Source organism: Athene noctua, chromosome 2 (genome assembly GCF_965140245.1).
Source record: "Athene noctua chromosome 2, bAthNoc1.hap1.1, whole genome shotgun sequence".
NCBI classification, from domain to species: domain Eukaryota; kingdom Metazoa; phylum Chordata; class Aves; order Strigiformes; family Strigidae; genus Athene; species Athene noctua.
Genome location: NC_134038.1, coordinates 112,175,542 through 112,200,389, shown reverse-complemented (window position 1 = coordinate 112,200,389; position 24,848 = coordinate 112,175,542). Strand labels below are relative to the sequence as shown.

Below are 24,848 nucleotides of genomic sequence, written 5' to 3'. Positions count from 1 at the left end.
CCCCATTAAAGGTGACATACATCCTCTCTCTGGATATGGCTGATTAACAGTAACACAGGGGGAACAACTGCATCTTCCCTGTTTTGATGCGATCCATGAATTTTCCTGACCTTAGTGAATGAAAACAAGCGCTTTCCAATAAGATAGCACAGTCTGAAAGGTTTACAGCAGTGAAACTGGTATCACTTTGCAGAGGCCAGTTTATAGCAGTCTTTAAGATAGAGAATATGCAAAGAAATTATCTCCTCATTCAGTTAAATGGGGTTTGGCTTCCAGGACTGGGTTTTTTTCACACAAAAATCCAGGCTAGAAATAGAAAAGCAAGTATGCAGGGGTTCTCGAACAGTACCCTGGGCTCCATCAACCACATCCCAGTTATTTCCCTGGGACCCAGATTTTGCATCCAGCTATTGTTTGCAGAAGCCCCAGTTTCAATAATAAAGTTAATAATACCAATAATAATAATAAAGCAAATTATAGGAGGTGACAAAGAATAGACAGATATCAGTGCAGCTGAATATCTGTAGAGAAATCTTAAATCCATCCCAGAGCAAATTCACAGCATCTCCTCTGTTTTATTAAAGACCTATCTAAGCACAAAGTAGTAAGGATTCAGATGAGTGTTCAGTGTTATCTGTAATTGGATTTGCTATCAACTTTTCTTAGTGTTAGATTTCAGATATATATTTTTTAAAATTAGACCATGCTAGTGAACTAGATGCAAAATATTCGATGCCAGCTCCCACTACTAACATAAATATTACCCAGAAAGCACCATATGCTCATGAGTACTTGACCCAGGACTCTGTGCAGCACTAAACAGACACTTCATACTTGAGAAAGCACCCAAACTCCCTGTGATGTATCTTGGAAAAAACAGCTTGAAGACCCCAGTCTCCTCTGCAATAAGGGCTGTAAGAGCAGCCAGACATCCCAACCCCCTGAATACCTTTTCACTGCTATCAAAACAAATGGAACAACTACGCCTTACCTTTTTCTTTGAAGCATTTGGCTATTTCCCCAGCCCTCAAGCCCTACAGTGGGATCCATGTTAACCAAGGGTGTGGCAGGCAGAGAGCACTGTCATGGACCTGATTCACTGCATACATGAATGAAGGAAAAAAAGTCTCCAAAACCCCTCCCTCTCTGTTCTTACTAGCTTTGCTGCAAGGAAAGATTGTGTGATGCTGTGCAGAAATATCCAGGTTTCAGAAGACATAGCCTAATTTGTTCATGACTCAAGAAAATAGAATTGGAAAAGGCTCCTTGGGGCCACTTAGTCAATCCTCTCACCCACTGCCTTAAAATTCTTCTTACAGAAGTAGAATCCTCTCATCAGTAATTTAATGAAAAGCAGTTGTTAACTTGCTAACAATTAGTAGAATATGGGACTAGAAACAGAAGAAATGGAAATTCTGAACTCCCAAGTCCTCTCCAAAGCATCCTCAATGCTGCCCACACCTCTACAGAATGATTTTCCAAAGTCAGCATGTTTAATTTTTCATCAGTTGAAGGTGCATCTTCCTCTGGGATCTTTTCAAAATAGCACAGATGAGTGAAAATATTTAATGTATATTCAGCAGTTACCAGGACTGACATTTGAAACCAAGGAGCAGTGGCACTGTGTAACTAGTAAATTCTCTTTGAGCCCATCTAAGGATCTTTCTGCAGCTTAAGTCTTTGTCTTTGAAAGGCCAAATGTGCAGAGCAAGAGGAGAGAAAATCCTTGATAGCTGCACCATTCAAAAAAGCTCCCTAAAATAAACATGCACAGGGCAGGTTCTACTCACGGCAGTAGGGAGGTGGTTGACTGGGTTGCTATTTTGAAGTCCAGCACTAAATCTTCATACTACGCATACTAATCGCTCAGTTCTACAAGTGCCTGACCCATCCATCCTAAAAAGGCAGTCTTTTTTCTCATAGTTCACCAGATCTATAGATCAGCTATCTGCAACTAATTCACAGCTCTTTCTCTTTTCCCAGTGACTCTTGCAGCAAAAATCCTTATTTATTAATACCAGAGTGCATGCTCTTGCACTTTGCAAGATTAAATTTAATCTCACCTCTATTATTCTAATTCTCCAGCTCATCCAATTCCTCTAAGACACTCGAATCCCCCTCCTCATATGAGCCCTCCCTCATGCATCTCCCAACATAACTGGTGATCATACTCCCAACTCTTCCTGCCCAAATCATTACAAATTAAGGTCAAGCAAGACCAATTTTTGAAGCACTCCACTAGGCACCTCAAAATTTGATTTTAAAGGTTTATCTGTACCTCCCTGGGTCACTCCCTTTCCATCTTTCAGTAACTAGTTTTTAGCCCATTGATTTCCTCCATCACTTTGCAGTTGTCAGTCTTTGAATTCTTAAAATACACCCCTGCATGGATCCTGAAATCTTGCAAAATTACAAGTTCATTAGCAGGACATTTTAACTTCTAAAGACCACATGGACTTGTATGCTTGATCCCTAACCTGTGCACTCAAAGAGAGAACTTGTTTTTCCTCTGTACTGTGCAATGGTTAACCTGTTTATTGTAAGAGTGGACTGCTGATTTGATGCTCACTGGTGCATCAACTTCACTAAAAACACAAATTCATGCCCCAAGGCTGTAGATTGACAGAAGCAGGCAAAGAAGGTACAAAACAGCAATGAGATAAAACTCATCAGGTTTGGGTTTACTTTTGCTTGGAGCTTTCTGTAAGGATGTGGAAAAGGTGATGCTGCAGTCGAATGGGTATTTACAGTGTGCTCCTACTGTTAATTCAGAGCAAAATTGCAAGTTGAAAACCAAGTCAGAATGATTATTCCTACACTGCTCTCCATAAAAATCACTGCATCAGATGTGGGGTTTTTTTACCCAATGAGCTTAAGGTCACTGTGTTGCTGGCCACTAAGAAGCCGCTTTATCAGGGTACAAGCAGAAACAAACAACTTGGAGTATCAATCACCTGTCCTCAGGTAACAGTGTTCTCTTGAGATCTACCTCCAGTAATAATGTGACATGCTAGTAATGTTTCACTGAAAATGTACATGCTGGATCACAAGTAGCCCCTTCCAGTCATACCAGGGTGATAGTGAGATTTTTTTACATTGAACTTTGAGAATAATTTTAACAAATTATTTAAAAAACCCTGCAAAGTGCAAGGCATCTGATTCTGACTGCTTTTCTTGATACACAATACACCAGTGGAATTGGCCTCCATTTATGTTGATATAATTGTGTTCAGAATACAACTGATGGTGACCATACTGAGCTTGCTGAGAGCTCCTCTTTACATCATATATTAAGACAGGCAATTTTTGAAAGTAGAGCTCTCGTCAGACACATCACAACAGTTGAAAAAAAACAGAAAAGCTTTTACACTCACAAGCTTTCCTCCTAAACCTATGAGATCCTTGCTAGCCTCCAGACCCTTTGAACTAGCCACACAAGCAAAAGCCCCTTTTACCATCACCTATTCTCACTCTTTTTTCTACCTGGGGCATCTTTCACAGCTCTTAAAGAACCCCATGCTATGATGCTGATGTAAAAGTAGGGGCCCAGAAATGCTACCATAATAAAAATAGTAAAAGAATACAGTATGTGAAGCTTTTTCTGACAAGTTTGAAGTTGTACATCAAGCAACAACAGAGGAAATATGATAAAGATCAAGTTTTATTGACATCTTCAGTACAAGATATATTTACATGTTGACATTTTAAACATGGAATTACATGTAAAAAAGCTTATACATGAGATCATCTTTGTGCTTCCATTTTTTACATTCACTTAAATAGGTACGACAAAGATCTTTTATGCAAGGGAAGGATTTGGTATAGAGTTCAGTATTACACTCAAGAAATTAGTAGTGAACACCTTGTGCAGATGACGCTGTAGAAAACATGAGGCAGACGAACCCCCAGTGGAGTCAGTATGATACAGTCGGCTGTTGAATTTATATCCTGAACTGCTAGCAAACAAACTCTGTAATCCAGATTAGAGCAATACATTTGAAGTGATTCTCAAAACACCCAAATATATACAGTGTTTAAAACTTTACAGGTTAGGAAGGATCACATTCAGTAATAGTAATAGGAGGTAGAATTGTGTCGACAGTGTTCATATTTCTACATGGCAATAAGTGCTATTACTATCACTGAATTCAAGAACAGAACTCCTGAAAAAGTGAAAAGGATAAAAGAGTTGTTAATCCTGTTTTGTCTGGCTTGCCACAAATGCTAGAGAGCATGTAAACAAAATGTAAATGAAATGTAAACAAAATTCTCCAACACAGGCAGAACTGCAAAACAAAACCCTTAAGCGATGATTCTCCAGTGCTTTGGAATGGCCAGTATCTTCTGTGGTGACACCTGTAAAAGCAACCTCAACTTTATATATCAAAATCTGCAAAGAGAAGTACAGTACAACGTGCTTTCAGGGTGTGAGATCTGGGCTTCAGGTATCCTCAGAAGAGCTACAAGAACAGACAATAGAGCAAAAGATTGAGTGCAATGCACTTAGATAGGAAAAGGTCTGGAGAGATGATCAGGGAGAGAAGAGACTAGGAACATAACAAGGATACAAATATCCTTGTGGGAATGGAAAACGGGGGGCAAATGAGATGGAAATGAGGTAAAGCACAGGGTAGAGGCAAAGGGTACAAAAAAGAAAGCTGACATTTTAAGGGCACTTTGTATCCGTAAAAATTGAATGCAAATGGTACAAAAGATCAGCTGTGAATAAATGAGCGTTAGCATCTTGTCTCTGCTGTATCTGTAAGTGAAAATGTGCATTATTTAGAAGTTAAACCGTTGAAAGATGTTTCACCATCTGAAAAAGAAATCCTGCAAAACAATGGTTTTGTTATTATATAAATAGAAATAAAACTCTAGGGTTCCAAAGTCAGCCTGACTAGGAAAAAAATACAATGCATATTAAAAACCATGAGATGCTCACAAAGAAAATCCTGAACCACTGAACAAACATAAATATAGAAGTGTTTTAAATTGTGATCTTTCAAGTGACTACACACAACATTGCAATACAGCCACATTCAACTATACACAGGTTCTTTTACAAAAATATTCTTAATCTGTAAGACTGTTTAGAATTATTTAAATGGTAAAAATTGCTTAACCCAAGTGCAGTTATGTTAAATAAAAGCATTGTCACCTGTTGAAAAACAGTGTATATATCAAGCCCATTTCCAGTTAGTTAGAAAAATCAGTGCATCCAAGAAGTGAGAAAGCAACACAGGCACCTAAAAGACCCAGTGAAGTTAACTTCCCCCTTGAGGTTTTCTTTAGTGCAACAAGGACCACACTTTCCACCAAAATAAGCACAGAAGTAGAAAACAGAGGTGGTTTTTTAATAAAAACCCCAACCCTGCAAAAAGCAGTATTATAAAGAACAAAATGATCCTTCCCAACCATATTATACCACAAGATGGTATACGTAAGGATCCAATATGAATCAGTGTTTTTGTACACAAGACCCTGTGCTCATGTGGATAAGTCATTTCCATGATTAAAAATCAGGTTACAAAAAAACCTTACATAAAATCCTTAGGATTTGATACTAATTGAAGATAAAATACTTTCAAGTATGTTTAGGAATTAATTAGAGGTTAAGGTACGATTTAAGGTAACATTGAAACAAAAGCCCTATGTTACCCTAAATGACCTTTATAATATAGCTAACTTTCTGCAATCTGTTCAGTATTTGTATCCTTCACATTTAATTTCTCATCCAACATGCTGCTAAAAAAACCAAACGCGCAAAAAAAAAAAATTTAAAAAAGGTTCGTGTCTCTCTGAACAAAAATGCCTTTTTGACAGTGAACAGGTGAACCCAATTTTCCACCTTTGAGTATCATGACCCACATAGACACAGTACTACGCAGAGGACAAGAACACCACAATGCTATGCTAGAGAACAAATCCAGGATATCTCCCGACTTAGACAAAAAACAGGCAAAAAATCCCCATGAAGTGAAACCCCCACACCCTCCCACCCACCCTCTCACTCCAGCTATAAGGGCAACGCACCCACACACACATACAGACACGCAGTTACTGTGTGCAACAATAGGAAGCGCCTACAGCAGCTTCTGGGACAACTGCACAATTTCAAGCTAAACAGACAAAAGACACTGTTTTAAAAAAATATGAAAAAATTCAGCACCAAGTATAAGGTTTTTTCTTATTCCAAATAGCTAGATAATGTTAAGAAAAAAAACCGACGAAGACCCTCAAGGCTGTTCTGAAATAACCAACAGTTTTATAAAAAAAAATCTCTTATCTATATCCCTGAAGTGGAAACCTAACATCGAAGAACGTTCTTGGAACGCTCAGCCTGCTTGGCATTTTAATGGCTAGAAGGGTTTTTTTGCAGAAATTTGCAAATTTGAAATGAATCTTCAGATTTAAACTGGGGAATAAACTAGGTATCTGAAGATACTTTACAGAGATGGTGCCAGTATTTACTGTTCTTTCTTGAAGTCATATTAGAGATGTATGTGGGTGAAGAACAGGATCCCTGTCTAAATTTATTCTCTACCACTACTTAGAGAAAAACATTCACATGGCAGCTTCTCCAGCTGTGAAGATTCTATGGACCTGCCCTCCTCCTGCCTAGCATGAATTACACCGAGCTTTTTGAACACTGCACATCGATCTTTCCATCATACAGTACGTGTGCCACATCAGTTGCTAACATTGTGATGAACCAACGTGTTACATGACCATCTTGAATTAGTGTAGAACCAAAATATCCCAAACTTTTGAGAACAATGTTACATGACAGACCAAATTTGCACCTGTACAGCACAATGGAACAAACCTAGAAACCCCATGCCTTGGTCTGACAGTCCACTGTATCTCCCCTCATAAGTTAAAGGACAGAGATTTATTTTTTTAAAATTTAAAAAAGTAGAACATTCTACTAAAATACCACAGATCATACGGCCAATCCAATCTTTCAGTCAAGGCAAAATGGTTAGTTATAAAGTGAATTCTCCAGTGCTACAAGATGAAAACAAAATAATTTGAAAAAAAAGTTGGCTCCATATAATCACCTATAGGAGTTGCCTATTAAAATAATTATAGAATTATACTAATAAAAACTGTGAACAAATAATACACAGGTCAGGATATATGTATTGACTTACTAGCATCTTTATAAAAATTTGAAGATATACACAAAAACACATCAACATTTATGGAATTGTATCCATTAAACTTAGATAAGACAACACAAAACTAACAAGTAGCTAAGATGTGGTGACTGTAAGCACTTTGAGTAACATTTTAATTTTAAAAGGTCAATATTTACAGACTACATTAAATGACTGTTTTTGTCTTTTTTTTTCATTTTGCATCATATTTTGAATGCATGATAAAGAAAGAACAAGATAATGGTTGCAACAGATCTTCCAAGAAAGTTAACTTAAGATACTCAGATTAACTATGTGCTGAAAGAGAACATGGCAAGAACACATCTGTCTAGCTTTACCTCTATTTCCTTTGGGTTTTTTTTAGGAGGAGACAACAAATGGATCCAAAAGAGCTGTTACCATCCAAACTGATCATTGCCAAGAGACCCACTTTTAGGTTAGGATTTGAGAACTAACAAAACACGAACATTTTAACAAATGACTCACCTAATTGCTACTTTTGCTACTGAGTTTTTTAAGATATTAGATATGGTGACAACACAGGGTGTGAGTATGTATGTATGTGTATAATAAAATGCATATAGACATACATACATATGTACATTTACATGTAGTAAGATACTCAGGTACTGCAATAAGCAGCTAAAATCACCACCAGCAATCTGCCCATACCCTGCCTATGCACAAGCAATAATCTACTGCAACTGCCTTTAAAGAGGATGCATCTAGTCATTAAACAGGCATTGCTTATGTTGCCTCCTACATTTAAATAGAACCGAGGCAATTTCATGTCTTTATTCCAAAGCCACACATTTGTCTCAAAAATATATTTTTTAAAAAAACCCAACTGAATAAAAATTCTTAAAACTTAAGTTGGCTGAACCTCAGCCTCTTTGGGATGGATTCAAAACCCAAAGCAGGAGTGTTTCTAAAAACTTCTTTGACTTTTGAATCAAACCCATATTCTTAGGCTCCAAGAAACCCTCTAACCCCAATAACGTTTGCTTCTGACAGGACAGCTGATCAACTGCAGATGTTCCTACTGCTGAACTCAGCTGCTGGCCTGTCTGGCATTTGCATCTAACCCAGATTTCCAGACACGCACAATTATCACTCTACTCTGAGATGACTTTCCATCCTTCTCATTACAGAGAAGCTGCTCCCTAACAATGGGATGAATAACTGTTTAATGACTTGTTTTGAGGATAAGCATTTATTTCTTAAAAGTAAAAATTACATAACCTGAGGAGGCAGCGTAGGAGTCCTAGTACTCATGGTGTGAGGGGTTAAACAGCACTGAGCAGATCACCTCACACAAGTCTCCTGGGTCTGTTCCCACCATGCACTTCCTAACTGCAGCTCATTCTGTTCTGGGCTTGGGTCTACCCTGAAGCACTAACAGCACCTTTTGTACTGGATGTTATTCAAAATTATGCATAAATGGGGAACTATACAGCTGGGTGTAAAACTCAATTCTATGCAAAAATTCTCATGTTACTGTGTCACTAAGTTGTAAATGGGCTTAGAGTATTCTTTTAATTTTTTTCCCAGTGCAGTATTTCCTAAGTACCACATTATTCTGTATTATTTCGATGAACAAAGAGCACTTTTACCTACAACACTTTTGACAGTACTTATTATTCAATCATTATTTTTATTAACTTCTACTTAACTGAAAATCTGGACTAAAACTGTAAGAAAGCCAATTAGGTCTTTGTGACTTCATTACCATTAAAAAAAATTAAAAATCTATGGTACTATAAACTTGCTCAGTTCATCCTTCCACACTCTGCATGCCTATTTTGCACTCCATTCACAGCTGTTTCCTTACATACCAATACTGTTCATTTGCAGTGAATTCAAGTAACAAACCTATAAGGTTTCTGCAAGTTCCCCCATCAAATAGTAGGTGGAGTGCTTAAAGTAAAGGATGAGGCAAAAGCTTCACAGTCTAAAAACTAAGGAAATATTCATAAAAACTAGAATCCAATGTAAAGATGACATTTTAATAAGTTTATTCAGAAGTAAGTGATGAAATTGTTCCTTTGGCAACACCATCTAGATGGTTCTAACCAAAAGGAAATATTATGAATTTTACTTTGAATAAGATATAAGCTCCTTAATGTTTGCATGTAATTTTTGGGAACTGTCACGTTCACCAACAGATTCACAATGTCCTCTATTTATTGGGAACAACACATCAAACCAAGTCCTTTTGGTTATGGGTTTCTTATGGTTCAGCGTTAGTCACAAAATAAATCTCAAAGAAAAAAAACCTAATCAAAATAAAGCACAAGGAAATGTTGAAACACTAGCCCAAAAGAACAGTTAGGAATGTGCCATTCTTCCTGTGTAACATTTTTGAAGTGAGCCACCAAATATTTCTTTTTCCTTTTATCTGGCAATGTCCTTTAAAACCATCTAGTTTCAACTTGGAGTTCACAACCCCACGATGCTACTGAAGGGTAAAGATCCTTGTTTTTAAAAACCAAGGGAAAATACAGTAATGTTATTCCTACACAGGTTTTTATGGAGTAAGTGGAGTTGGAAGAAGATGGAAGTCTGCATTGGAATAGAAAAATGCAAAGACAGACTTAACTTATTTACAAAGATCAAAACTACAATTTTCCAGTGTCACCTCCAAAACTTCTCAGCATACTGCTATTCAGTGAAGTAGACCACGTTTAAATCTATGCAAGCATACCTTCTGTGCTCTCAATATATACAACATAACTAATGTATTTTGTTTAGAAAAGTGAGTTTTCATTCAAATACCTCGCACTGAAGATAAGAGCAACCATTATCAAATATTCTTTGCTATGAAGAAAGTTTTTTAATCTTTCGATGTAAACGTTCTCTCTCAAGTCACTGTGGTCACACAGTAGGATCTTGAAGAACAGTGTCTACATGCATTGAAAGCATTTTGGAAAAAAAAAAAAATCTGTAGTTCCACGTGGTTACAACAGAACATGAACAAACCAAACAGAAATTCCACCTTTGCAGATCCTCTCAAGTTCAGCTCTTCTGGAGGACATCTTGCTGCTCTCTGTAGTTCAACATAGCAATTAAAGACTAAGCCGAAAAGTTTTGCAACCCGATGTTTTTGCCACTGTGCCTCATGTAGCTCCACAGTATGCTTCTGTTAGTGTCAGGGTTTCTCTCAGCAGACATCACTCAACTATCAGTGCCACGTTTATGTGGGACAGATCTATCATATGCCTGTTAAAAGTTAAAAGAAATTTAAACCTGGTACTCAAACTGATTGTAGGGGTGGAGAAAAGACAAGGAGGTTCTATGAAGGTCACTAAATAAACAGATGCTTGATTGGAATAAGAGAAACATTGAGCAGAGACTGATTTAATCTTTTGAAGGGAGGTAAGGAACCGAGGCGGCAGCAGCACTTATTTATTTACCTGTGGAATTTCTGTTGAAATGCTAAAGCATGTGCTGGCTCCTTAAATTTCGCTATGGCTTTCCGTTGTTGAGGAAGCATCTGTAAACTCTGCAGAGACAAAATGCCAAAACATATTTTTAATATTCAAAGTTCCTCTTAAAAAGACCCTTCATTTTGCACCAAACCAAATGAAATTTTTCTGTATTTCTCTTCTCAGAAACATACTTCATTTCTCTTATTGGTGTCCAAGGAATGGAAAGAGAGGAGACCCAGCTGAAGGTGTTTGAGCAGGTGCATTAAGCAACTGTACCAACTGGAAAACTCAGACCATCACTTGTTAAGCAAAAGCAACAGTTCTTTAATTCAATCCATACAGATGAACCAAAGTCTGTGGCCAAACGCCCACCAACTGAACAAGAAACATTCCACTCAGCAGAGCTTAACTTCACACACAAGCACCTGGAGTCACTCACCTGATGTACATTAAAGGATACAGGCTTTCCATGGGTTAAATAGGACAGAAACAGGAAAGAAGTGGTAGGTTTTGATCTCTAAACTGCATATCCTCACACTGTTTTAACAAAAAACAAGTGGCTAGCTTTTGACAGACACTAACCGTCACACAGTCCCGATAAGACGACTCAGGTCACCACTTCCAAGTCCTCCTAGTGACAGGAAACCATGCAACACACGCCTACCCAGACAAGTCCATCTGATATGTGCTTTCCATATCATGAGAGCAGCATTTCACAATGCTGTAACTATCAAAAAAACCCCTATGTAGTACTGAGGTCTCCAATACCATAGCACACCTCAGTCAGGGCTTTGGAGAGCTCATGTCCTTGCTCCCTGTTGCAGCAAGAAGCCCAGATAATGCCAAGATAATTCCAGAGAGCAGTCCTGTGGCCTTGGTAATGAGAATTTATCAGACTTACCGAGATTGAATTTGACGCTCTGAGTTAGACCTTAAGTTACAATAGCGTATTTTTCAAAAATACACTTGAGAAATGCAAGATGAAGTTTTACACGTTAAGGAGGTACACACCAAACAATCAGTGAGAACATACGACTGTTCAGCATCACAGAATATTCAGGATGGAGATACTATGATCTTGTCATCTCACTGCCTGTGAACACAGGCCACTGATTTCACAGAAACTAGGTTAAAATAGATCTCCTGAAGGCTTCAAGTGTAATTTTAAATCTCCATGTCACAGTAATTCCAGCATCTCACAGCAAGTTTTGGATATTTAATGGCCTATGCTGCATACATTCAAGACAGAATTGTTCTGACTGAGGTTCCAGTTTCCAATGTTCTTACAGCTTCAGATGCAGAATTAAAGAATTACTAACATTCTTCTCTGTGCATAAGTTTCTACATAAAGCCAATCCAGTTTTGTACTGAGCTTTATATATATTTTTATAGATATACATACACATACAAACATATACACACACATATATAAAGAGAGAATTTAAAACTTTTCTATGTAGAAATTATATTTCATTATAACCTCCCAATGGGTAAGTATAAACATAATTCTCTGCTCATGCATCTCCCCTGGAACTCAGCAGCATCCTCACATATTTGGATGATTCCAGCACTCTGGTGGTCAGTCTCCAGGATTTTAAACTTTACCTGCAAAAACTCTGTATCATCATCTAGACTATTAAAGAAGTACCACTTATCTTTAGACAAACAACTATTCCTTAGGAAACCACATACAACCTCACTTGTTGGTACATTTTAAGGGTAACATACTTTTGCACTCTCTCAGTGAAAGAATTTTTAATTTAATGTGTTCCCTGTTTAGTCAACCTAATGCAGCATTTTAAGCAAGATGTCAAATGCCTAGATGAAATTTGCTATTAAAATTGCCTACTTATATCTTTTTTTAAAGAAGACTCGTGTTGGTAAGATGCTTATTTAGCAAGAGCTGCGGTACCCGATAGTCATATTTCTTCATATCTAAGCCAGACAATTCAGCTCTATGTTCTTTCTGTAACTTACCTACCTGTGATTTTGAACTAATTAATTTTGGCAATAGCTACTTTGCACCTTCTTGTAACTGACAGGAAACCTCCCTCTCACCAGGAAAATCACAGAAGTTTAATACTTCCATCACTCCAGTGATTTCAAAGTGAAAGCTGAGGAAAAGTTAAAAGGTTTCAGCAAACTTAAGCACAGCAGGTTAATCTGCACCGTATAGTTTCTGGAAAGCTGCTATGATGGAAAGATTTAGCTAAGTCACTGCAACTTCTTTGTTTCTGAGCTGGTAGGAATGGGATTTAGCTGTAAAAAAAATAGAACACATGGCAAATGACTTTTGTTTTCTTAATCAGAAAGCTCTTGACAAAGTTAAGCACATTCTACCAACAAGAATACAGTCACGCTGCAGAAAGTGCCAACGAAAGACCCTGGACAAAGCTGAGCTCTCCTGGAGGTTATTTGCTAAAGTTTGTGTTCTTCTCCTTCACTGGTCGCTTTATTATGATTTATAGAACTGTATCTAATACACGTTCTTTGACACCAGTTTTCTAGCTAGAAAAGAACTAAGGAATAGGAAAATCCTATCACTAAATTTTGAAGACTAAGAATTAATCCCAGACATTAAATAAGATTTAGAAACAAGAGACTTGTAAGAGTGGGGAAAAAAAGGAATCTCTGAAGTGCAGTTAAAAAAAAAAGTAGTAGATCTGTTCCTTTCAACGAACGTGACACTTAATATGAGAAAAAGCTGTCTGAATCACTGAAAGGACAACTATTTCAGAAAACAGTTGGAAACGAGGAGTTGGAAAAGAACTTGGGACACATCCCTTCAGCGGTACCCTTCATGTCCTGTTGTCACTCATTTCTCTCCCCTCTCCTCAACCATCTTCAGGCCTCCTGCTGACAACCAATCCTCCCAACAACATCAGGTCTCACTCAACTACCACAGGAGATTCTCCCAATGCTTTATGCTCCAGACCCCTGTTGTGATCAACTGAGGAAGAGAAGATGCATTTAGTGACTTTTTTCTACAAGAACTGAGCTATTAGTGCATTAATAGTCTGGAAATGCACAAAAGCAAAATGTGATTTTGCCATTTATACACTATTAAGAAGCTGCTCAGTAATCAGCATATAAAAAAATTGACTAAAAGAAGATATTCTGGCATAGTGCAGACATTAGCAAAATTAGGCTAAGTATCTAAATATTATTACAGATAACTTATTTATACTTTCATGAATTACTAAAGTTTACTGACTGAGTAGTTTGGGTATTATGTCACAGACTGTTCTTACACTGTATTAGTGCCTTATTTTCCAAAGAAAAAAAATGCAATCAAAGCACTAAATTAATTTTAATTTCAATACTGCTTTGGCAACAACGCATCAATTCTTGGGTAAGTCTATTGAAAAGTATCTTTACCAGACTTAATTTTACTTGTCAATATAGACAACTGTGGAAACAAAACTCCAACCCATCTGATTCTTCTCTGAACTACCTAAATACCATTCATTTACAGTCCAGGGGTAAGGCAGTAACTTCTAGCACCAGGGTCTTCTCAACTACTGCAGTTACACATGCCCATGCTTTAACAAGAGAGAGAATTAAGGACTACAAAATGAAAGGATAAACTAATGCTACACAAATGATACTTCAGTTAGAAACTGTCAAAAAAATTTTAATTCAAACTGTTTTAATACAAATTCTAAGCTTCCACTATGCTCAAACTATGGCAGTGAAAACGATGCAGAATCACTTCATGTTTGTTTAGGTATATTAGGTATATACACCTTATTTAGGTATTTTAAAAAGTCCTGGTTTTAACAAGAAAAAAGATAATTACTAAGCTAAATCACTTTGATGATACAACCATAATGGCCTGAAATACCACCATAAATATCTTTTCTGACAAAGATTTTTATTATCTCAACATAAATCGTGATATACATTGTATTTTCAAATGAATCCTCATCTATCATGACTTAGAAGTATGAACATTATTCATTTTCCTAACAAAGATTTCTTGAAAATTTATGTTCTGATTTTGGGACAATATCTACTTACCTGCATTATTATTTCAACCCTGAGTTTTAAGCTTAACAGAACTGTCAGCCACAGACCAAGTAGGTATGATTTTGCCAGAGTGTGCAGGTCCTGAGCTGTTGCTATCCCACCCTGAACAGATGGGTTATCAACTGAGCATGCAAACAGATGTTCCACTTAGCAGAAACCTCAAGTAAAATAACTGCATACCCATCCTACTGGATTATTTCTGTCTCTGAATTTGGGATGATACATGGTTTAGAGCTGATCCTGAACTTTGATGTTAACAGTGATAGTCTGAAGAAAACAAATTTTTTTGCATAACCTGGGGAATTTTTGGACTACCAACCTCAGTGGAGTTAAAACTTTTATGTGAAGCATGAAGTTATGGATGCCTCTCCTACAGATCACCATACGAGAAGCCTTGAAGCAAGAGCTAACTAAAACAGTAAGAGGCTGAGAAGATCACTGCCGAAGTAAGGTGAGAATACAGATCTGACAGGGGAAAAATAAAGAGATCCACAGTGTGTGACAATTAGTAGGAAGCACAACACTTTTTAGCCCTGAAGAAAATATTTCTGCTTGACAAGGTTTAATATGGGCAAGACTTACAAGATTCTGGTTGCTCAGAATCTTGTTTATCCATCATTTGAGCCAAAGCCAAATGGACCTACAACTCTGTTAAAATATCAGTCCTTTTTGAGAAGTGCAACACCTCCTGCAACACCAATTTCCAAAAATACCAAACGACTACTACAGGGGACCATGCCAATGACCTGTTCCACTGTCAAATCCTTAACACCTAGTGCTATGGCTGATTCCCAAGTGTCACAACACAAATGCCTCGCATACTACTGGTGGTAAGTTTTGGGGTTTTTTCTTTACAAAATCTAGATGACTTCTGGTTGTACTTAAGGCTTGAGTAATGTGCTACCTGGAGACAGACACAATCTCTATTAAATACTTCTTTCAATAATGTTCAGACACAGTAAGCACCACAGATTAGTAGCATTTTGTGATGGGTTGACCCTGGCTAGACACCAAGTGCCCACCAAAGCCGCTCTATCACTCTCCTCCTCAGCTGGACAGGGGAGGGAAAATATAATCAAAGACTCACGGGTTGAGACCAGGACAGGAAGAGATCATTCACCAATTACCGCCACAGGTAAAACAGACTCAACATGGAGAAATTAACTTAATTTCCGGCCAACCATATCAGAGTAGGATAAAGAGGAATTAACCCACATATTAAAAATGCCTTCTCCTCACCCCTCCCTTCTTCCTGGGCTCAACTTTACTCCTGAGTACCTCCTCCCTCCTGAGCAACACAGGGGGACAGGGAATGGGGGTTGCAGCTAGTTCATCACCTGTTGTCTCTGCTGCTCCTTCCTCCTCAGGGGGAGGACTCCTCACACTCTTCTCCTGCTCCAGCATGGGGTCCCTCTCACAGCAGACAGTCCTCCACAAGCTTCTCCAATGTCAGTCCTTCCCACATGCTGGAGCTCTTCACAAACTGCTCTAGCATGGGTCCCTTCCATAGGATGCAGTCCTTCAGGAACAGACTGTTCAGTATGGGTCCCCCAATGGCAGTCACAAGCCCTGCCAGCAAACCAGCTCCAGTCCACAGGTCCTGCCAGGAGCCTGCTCCAGCGTGGGCCTTCCATGGGGTCACAGCCTCCTTCAGATATCCACCTGTTCCAGCGTGGGCTCCCCCACAGGCTGCAGGTGGATCTCTGCTCCACCACGGACATCCATGGGTACAGGGGCACAGCCTGCCTCACCATGGGCTGCACCACGGGCTGCAGGGCAATCTCTGGCTCCAGTGCCTGGAGCACCACCCCCGCCCCTCTCCTTCACTGACCTTGGTGTCTGCAAAGTTGTTGCTCTCACATATTCTCACTCCTCTCCCAGCTGATGTTGCACAGCAGTTTTTACTCTTTCTTAAATACGTTATTTCAGAGGCGCTAGCACTGTCACTGATGGGCTTTGGCCCTGGCCAGCGATGGGTCCTTCTTGGAGCCAACTGATATCGGTTCTGTCAGACACAGGGGAAGCTTCTGGCAGCTTCTCACAGAAGCCATCCCTGTGGCCTCCCCTGCAACTACCAAAACCTTGCCATGCAAACTCAATATATATTTCTGAAAAACTAATTCAGTGTGTTGGCTTTAGACCTGAGTTAGTATCACAAAGAAGGTAAGAGCATCAGACAGTTCTTCATATAGTACTAAATGACAGATGTTCTCTCAAACACCACATCATACTAAAGTAATTCTTAGTCTTACGATCTCCATTATAATGATAAAAATATGAGTCTATCTTTCCAAAAGTTTCATGCCTCATTAGGAATTTGATTTGAATTTAGTATTATTCTGTAACCTACTGATTTTGAAAGGCCAAGCAGGGGAGGCAGGGAATGACTGGCCATGGAGCACTGCTTCTGGAGATAAACTGGTTCTGCCGAGCACCACTTGGCCTCCCATTTAAAACGTTTCCTCCACAGGAGCTTTCCCTGTTGTCACACTGTGCCCCCCTAGAATTCTCCTTCTACCATGAATTCCTAAACTGAAATATCACAATCCTCCCAAACATCACAGCTCTGAGAAAACAACTTCATTCACATCTTCTCTTTAAGTTGACCTAGTCAGATGTTCACCAGAGGATGAAAACCCCTTCTCGGATCCACTCAGGTGTAAAGGATTGACAATACATACAATAACTTCCAAGGGATTTCAAATGACTGGTTACTTTACGGATTCAGGTATACAGATCCTCTGTACAGTACTGCCTGAGACTAACTTGAGATCAGAGGTATTCTGGGCATGTTCCCATTCAACTCCGGGGAACAGACATTACATTCTGACATATACCCAGCATTAAAAATAAAAAACTGGTTTAGGCTGAGGAGGAGTATTTTATATGGAAAGGATTTAGGCAACATAGCTCACACTGATCTTGATTATCTCCTTTTTCTGCTTCCTTAGGCAATGCCACGGGAAGATACAAATCTTGTGCTGAATAGAAAATGCAACAAAACCAGCATTTCATGATCACTCATGCTTCTGTTTAAGAGTTTGCCTATAAACTGTTTTAAAACAATGCTTAATTCAACAAGATAAAAAAAAAATCAGCAGCTCTGGCTTTTTCTGCAACTAAACTATTACTACCAGTGACAAAAGCATGAATATCATAAAATGACCATTCCCTCTGCAGACATTTCTTTAGGCTTGCAGACCTACATTACCATCAAATTTCTCCTTTATACACACCTTGTAACTAAACCTACACTTTTACAATATCAGAAAAATAATATTGGAATAGTCTGTATGAAAACAGCAGCCCAACAATCTCTAGTTAAGCTTCACTGCAAAACAAAGAGCCTTGAGACAAGCAGCAGGGCATCCATGAGTAGAAAGCAAGAGATTGCTTGCAGAAAACAAACATCTTTGACAACAAAACTCTCAAGAGGTTACACAGAGAGGAAGAAGTTAAAAGGGAGATAACAGAGCACTGGGAGATGGCAACCAAGCAGGTAGGAATTGAGACTGGAGCAAGAACTCATTTCAATTATAGGAGACACATGGGAAATAAAAGTTTTCTCCTTTACTTAATTTCTTTCACTGAAGTAAATGAACTACCTAATAGACCACACATTCAGCTCATCAGTGAGTTTGGGATTAGGAGTGGCAGTCCATACGAAGCTGCTAAAAAAGGATCTATATAAAGAGGAAGTGTAAACTTTCATAATCAACATCATCTCCAGTGAGTGATCCAACCTGATCTGCAGTAAGTTCAACAGCAACACGGCAGACGCTTTCTAAAAAGAAAGACTGGATTCTATTTATTCTTCCTTCCCATCAATAAATGCAGACAGATTTTTATTATCCTCACAGTCTCCTGACAGCTGAGAGCAACACTTCCTAGCCATTACCAAGACACATGGAGGCTGGGACAGAATGTATTTATTTTATCCTCAGCTGTTGCAGCTGATCTCTTCAACGTTTTGTCCCTCCTTACTGCTTTTCTGCCACCTTTGACTTCCTACTATCTTCCTTTAAAAGTGCTCAGCTTTCCACCTCCGTATGCAAGATGAGATGAGAAGAAAGGATCTGTCATTGAGATGGATGTCTGTAGCTCACATACTGTTCTGCAGCAGGGCTGAACTGGACAGGCTCACGATGAAGCTGCTCCTCTCTTCCCACAGCCCCAAGGATTCAGCAGGACCGCCCATGTCTTCTCCCACAGCTAAAAACGTTTTTACAGGTAGGAAGACCACACAGGGCACCACACTGGCCCTGCATGCCTCATGTGCTGTGTCACACAGAGTACAGCCCTGCTGATCTGCAAGAGCACTGACGTTCTGAGCACGCTCATCCACAGGTACTTGTTTCCACGGATATCTCTAAGCTAAAAATAAGTTTAGCAGTTTTGAATACCGTAAGTTCAGAGCTGCCTTTACCCTGACTGAGCACTAGGTAGCACTATCACTCTAAGAAAGCAAAGAGAAGCACATCAACACGGCAATTGTTTTTCCCCTCTGAGACCAGAAAAAACATTACTACATTACCAGATTAAAACTCGGTTTTGTAAAATTATTCAAAATACACTTATAGTCACAACATTCTTATCACCTCTGATATACAACAGTAGTGTTTTTCAAGTATTTCTCTTAACATCAGAATTTATGACCTTAAATCTTCACAAAGCAATACTGAGATTTTACACTTATGTTTTGTTTGTATTTACTGTAAGAAAATATGATTAAATATGATGATGATGAAACCGCTTCACAGAACTCAGTACTCAAATCACCTGGAGATCTAGCAAACGGTCCCCTCTATCTGCTACCATCCTAAAAAAACATATAATCTGAAGGTGGCAATAAACAGCTGAACACAAGGCTCTGTAGACAGTATAAACATTAACCCAGAGTCAAGAGCACCAAAAAAAAAAAAAAGCACTGGGTTTTACATGACCTTTGCAACTTATTAGTAATCTACTTTAGCAAGTGGTTCTGGATGGATGTGTACTGAATGTCACTGCTCCAGCATGGTCCCCAGGAGGCTTTATTTTGGTGGTGTGCTCAGAAATCTTCTGTAGTTTCCAACACTCTGGAATGCATAATTTTATTTATAGCATGTAATTATCTTAGATTCAACACTCAGATTTTACTGCAGCTACATTGTGTGTGAAAGCTTATCCTCTCCAGGAGGAGTCTGACAGCAAACCCTATGTTGAAAGGAAGCACTTTTCCTTGTTAATTTAATCATGCTTGAGTTGTAAAGTGCAGCTATGACTAAGGGGCTCTTCCTGAAGTGCCAAAGATTTTCTTCTATTCACTATCTTGAAAACCTTAATGGTATTTTTTTCTCCTATGTTAATAACAGAGCAGCTTTAATGAAGCAAGGATGAGAATTAAGAGTCTTCAGTGACTAGGCAACAGAGGGTATTTCAAAGCTCATATATGGGAAAAGATAATTTTATCTATTTCTAGGGTATGGAAGGGAAAAAATGCTGAATTTCCAACTTCATCTGTAAGTCTCCTTCATCTTCTCTTATGCATGCCCAGCTAGTCTCAAACCCTGACTCAGAGCCACCACTTCAATGCTAACTGATTACAAAGCTAGGAGCACTGAACATCATAAACTGAGGAAGGTATTCGACTTCCCTTCCCAAGGTTTGTACCTCAATAATGATACTGGATGCAAAAGCTAAAAAAAAAAATAAATCCAAGCCTTTCGTACCCAGAAAAACAAAGTAATGGCTTCTTCCCCATTCTCTCCATTGATAAGTTACAGACTTTTTCCATAAATATGTTAAAACTTTCTGTTATGCTAGGAAAGATCCTCCTCCTGAGAAAACACCTGCAGGTGAAGTGCACTGCAACAAAACCAGGAGGCAAACTATATATCTGAAAATAGGAGGCAGTGTGGGATCAATTGCTCTACAGATGCTGTATTGATGCAGCAGTACGGAAGGTGCAGGGTTAAGCAGAGAACCTGTACCAGGTTGGACAAGTGTTCACAATCTATTCTTGCTGTCAAAGAGCAGAGAGATCATTGGGAAGTATTTCTGCCCCAGCCTCAGTACAGTCATTCCCACATTCATGTCTTGATTGCAGCAGAAACTGATATACAAGAGGCAATACTCAGATTTACGAGCTGCGTTTGCATGTCACTGTGAAGCAAGATCCTTGCTTACCATCCGAGGCATATGCCCTACAGTTTGAGAATCTTTACTGTTAACCAAGGATTTGGGTGTTGGGTAATCGGCATGTGTCATTTCAAGACACTATCCAGGCAGGAAGATAACTCCTTAAGTTCTGATTCAGATTTTAAACTTTTTATAATTGAAAAAAATAGGCATGAGTTTGACACACACATTTCCCCCTCAAATAAAATTCAAGAAACAGAGTTCAGTTCATTAAGGAAAGTTTTGCTGAACATATTCAACAGCTAAAGATAGGATATTCTACATCCTAAAGATGGAGTCAGCTACAACTGACTCACCTTTCCCTCCTCTTACTATCTCTTGAACTCCATCTGAACCAGCTAAAAATGTGGGCACCTTGTTTAATTTCCAAAAAAAAAAAAAAAAGCAGTGAGAATTTCTCAAAATAGCCATCTCCCCAAATCCCTCTTATTTCAGTTCATCAGGCTGCAACACTTCATCTTAGAAGATTATGAGCTCTACAGTACCTGAGATCTCTTTGCTCTGGCCATGGCTATGACCTGTCCTTGCCTCTCCCACTTACTGTCTGCACATGGTGCAAACCCCCAAAGCCCATGTGGCAAGGAATGCTTCCATTCACTACTCAGCTCTTCTCAGTAGCTCACTTCTGCACCCCTCGTTCTAAGTCATGTACATGAAACACATTTTAAAGGAAGAACGAGGAAATAACCAAACAGAGTATTCCTTCACTATCAGAGCCTCCTGACCACTTCCAGCTGCAGGTGATTTTGTACAGCCCTGAGCACAAGCACTAGTAAAAACATTAATTTGCAGCCACAAGAAAATCCACTTACGCACTTCAGGATATTGATAGCTTTGAAAATCTAGCACCATCTGTGTAAGAGTGATTTTTGTGAACAGGGCAACACAGGTTTTCAAACATTTTGGGTTTAGTTTTTGTCTTACAAGGCACTTAAAACTGCTGCTGCCTCTTCCTCATTTGGTGTGTTAAGACTTCCGTGGTACCACCTCTCACAGTACCACAAAAAAACCCCCAAAAGCTAAATATTGCATATGGTGGTAGTCTCTCATATTCTTCCTACAAAAGGATCATTCTCCCCTGCATAGCTCACTATCCACACTTGTGACACATCAGTCACAAACAAGCCAGGAAATTTCTAGGCTTCTACAAGTCAGACTTGAATTTCAAGTGCAGAATTAGCACAAAAGCCTTTTGCATCATTAGCTAAATTCAAGCACCTCTTTCAAGTACTACTTCTGGATCTCTGATAAGGTAAAAAGAGGTGATGATTTAGAAACCATAACTTCCAGAAAGTACACCTGACACTGCTGCAAGAATACCAGTCATGTAGAGCACAGGGATGCATCAAATCCCACTAGAAAATTTGGTGGGTTTTTTTTTCCTGTAAGTACACCCTTCCACACTGGTCTTTGACACTGAATTGAGACACCAGAGTTTGGAGTCTGCTATGAAACAGCAAATAATGAATAAATATTTTTTTCTTCAACTTCTCTCAATTGTGAATATTTCCTAGCAGGGTTTTTACTAATCTCCTAATATTCTCATGCAAGATTCAGCAAGTAAACACTGAATAAATGTGCTTTGGAACTGTATGAATTATTTCCTAGAGTACTACAGAACATTAAGGGACAAAGTATTTTGTGAGAGTATTTTTGCTTTCACAAACAAATTAAACCTCTCGGAATTGATGATGTAAATAATTTAGTAAATGGAATAATGCTGAATTGGGAAGAAGTGAGGCAGAGTGTACATCTTTAGGAGAGCAGCGCGCTTTGCAAAAGAAAGATGATCCCACTAATAGTCTCACGGAATAGCTCCAATTCATGCACTGCTTTTGTCTGAAAATGTTGATCCTGTCAAAAGGAACACTCAGAAGTGAAAAAAAATCAAGGAAAAAAATTTTCATCTGTATGGTTCGTTATTCATTAACTGGTATTTTCAACAATAAGTCAGACAAGGCCTCTTAAGCCCTTCAGTGCATTGAAACCTCCCATTTTCCTAAAGTTAGTTTAGGAAGTTCCAGGAGGCAGTTTACGAACAGAAGCTTCACAGTAGATACACAGCATGTGAGTGTGTCATAACCTTGCTCACAGGCCCCTCCTAAAGAGAACCTTATAAAAAAAAAAAAAAAGGATATATAAAATCCTTCAAAGGAGACTTGTGTTGTCATCTAAAAAAGTAGATGGTGCTACATGGTACAAAATCTCTGCTGAGTAGCAGTCATTAAGTGCTCTTACCCAGGACAGGAAAAAGTAAATGTCACAAAAGAGAACAGGTGCAAGTCAACAATAAAACCAAGGACAGCAACAAAAAAAAATAAATTTTCGTTGATATGATCATTCGGCTTTAACAACCTCACAGAACAGACAGGGTTGAATTGTCTAAGAAAATAATGGAGATAGCACAGGAACTCCAAAATGAAGGAGACTCTTTTGCAGCAGGAATGTGATGGTTAGCAAAATCCTACTGTACCTCCCCTGCCGCAGTATCATCATGTGCTTGTCTTTGCTACCAGGTGTAGTGTCTGTGAGTGGGGGTGCCTTCAAACATAAATTACCAATAAACACACATTGTATTTAGTGTCAGGGAATTAATTGAGCTTTCCGGAATGAAAGCCTTTTGGCACAAAAATGATAAACCGAGGTTGACCTACCTGAATGGGTCCCACTGACATCAGCAGGTTTTTCAGTTGGACATCAGTAGTTGATGAAGAAAGCCCTTCAACTGACACAATACAGGGCTGAGGTTTGCACTCCACCACTCGCAGGTTCTGTTTATTTGGCATCAAGCGTCCTCGGCCCATCTGGCCTGCTACTCCTCTGCCTCTGCCGTGCATAATGACCTGCCAACAACAAAAGTAACAGTATTTTGATTTACTTACCTAGTGCTTCTGCTCACTGCATCTGACAGATGATATAAAAGTTGGCAATTTACTGAAAGACTTGATTAAAGTTCGTGTTGATTTAACACAGCTTGTTGCCGTTTGCCCATTTGAAAGGCCACTTATTAACATATTCATCCACTGCTTATACAAACCTCTTTATATTGAATTACATATACTGCATTGAGGCTAAAAGCCTGCTTTAGCACAGATTGACCAAGCAGTGGAAGGTCTCAGACCAAAATCTATAGCCTAGTTTTCAACAATGATCACATTAGCAGCATGTGTACAGCTACCATACTTTCAGTCTGGCCAAAAAAACCAACCAGTGATCCCTCTCCTTTTTCTCTTTTCATCCCACAAACAAATTTAATGTCTCCACAAGACCAGTGAAGTGCTTCAAGCACCGCCAGCCTCTTTTACTAGCAACTCTTGGTCTGATATCAGGATGGAGTACTTGCATATGCTAAGTAACTTTAAAACAACTTTTTTTTCAAAGTTCCTTTCCCCCAGATCATGTAGGATCTGGCACCACAGTATCCTTTGCAGTAGGAAATATGTGGATTTTGTTCTTATAAATTAAAGGTTGAACAGTTGGAGAGAGGAAAAATAACAATGAAACGAGTAACGAACATCAAACAGTTAACACTCAACACAGTTTCTCAATTCCTACTTGAAAACCTATGGAGGGTAATGACTTTTCACACGCCTCTGCATCAGCAAGGAAACTTTATCCTTATGTGAAGCAGGAAGATTATGCCTAACAGTTCAAAACCAAGAAATAACTTAAAAGCCAAAATACCAGCTATTTTCAGGGAGCGTGCCAGTTTAAAATGCTGAGAAGGCACACACCAATGCCACTCAAACCCTTTCCCTGCCTCCTCCCTGTGCATGATCAGTGCAAAAATCAAGTTACAAGATGACCAACTGTTCTGAGTGATACCAACTCTGAGGATCGACCAAAGAGCATCCTGGAACAGTCACTGTGGACTTCCACATATGCAGGAAACAGCTGAAATAAAAGCTTAAGCACAACTTTGGAGAAACTCTTGGTTTTAGAGACAGAAAGCAGGTTGGATACCATCTCCTACAGAAGCTATGTCAGGACACGAGCATTTCCCCCAGGGAGTACTGTGCTGGCCAGAAAGCCAGAAGATGAAACAACCTGC

General features: G+C 38.9%; 1 protein-coding gene across 5 annotated transcripts in view; it reads right to left on the bottom strand.

The window, feature by feature from the left end:
• Positions 1–3,643: 3,643 nt before the first annotated feature.
• The window catches only part of RBM33 (RNA binding motif protein 33), a 105,335-nt gene continuing 84,130 nt past the window's right edge, over positions 3,644–24,848 (bottom strand). For all 5 annotated transcript variants that reach the window (XM_074899916.1, XM_074899917.1, XM_074899921.1 and 2 more), the window contains 3 exons: positions 23,452–23,640; positions 10,574–10,662; positions 3,644–10,379 (listed from right to left, as the gene is read on the bottom strand). In XM_074899916.1, the coding sequence (XP_074756017.1) occupies positions 10,331–10,379; positions 10,574–10,662; positions 23,452–23,640 (327 nt within the window). In that variant the 3' untranslated portion in view covers positions 3,644–10,330. The remainder of the gene's footprint in view (positions 10,380–10,573; positions 10,663–23,451; positions 23,641–24,848) is intronic.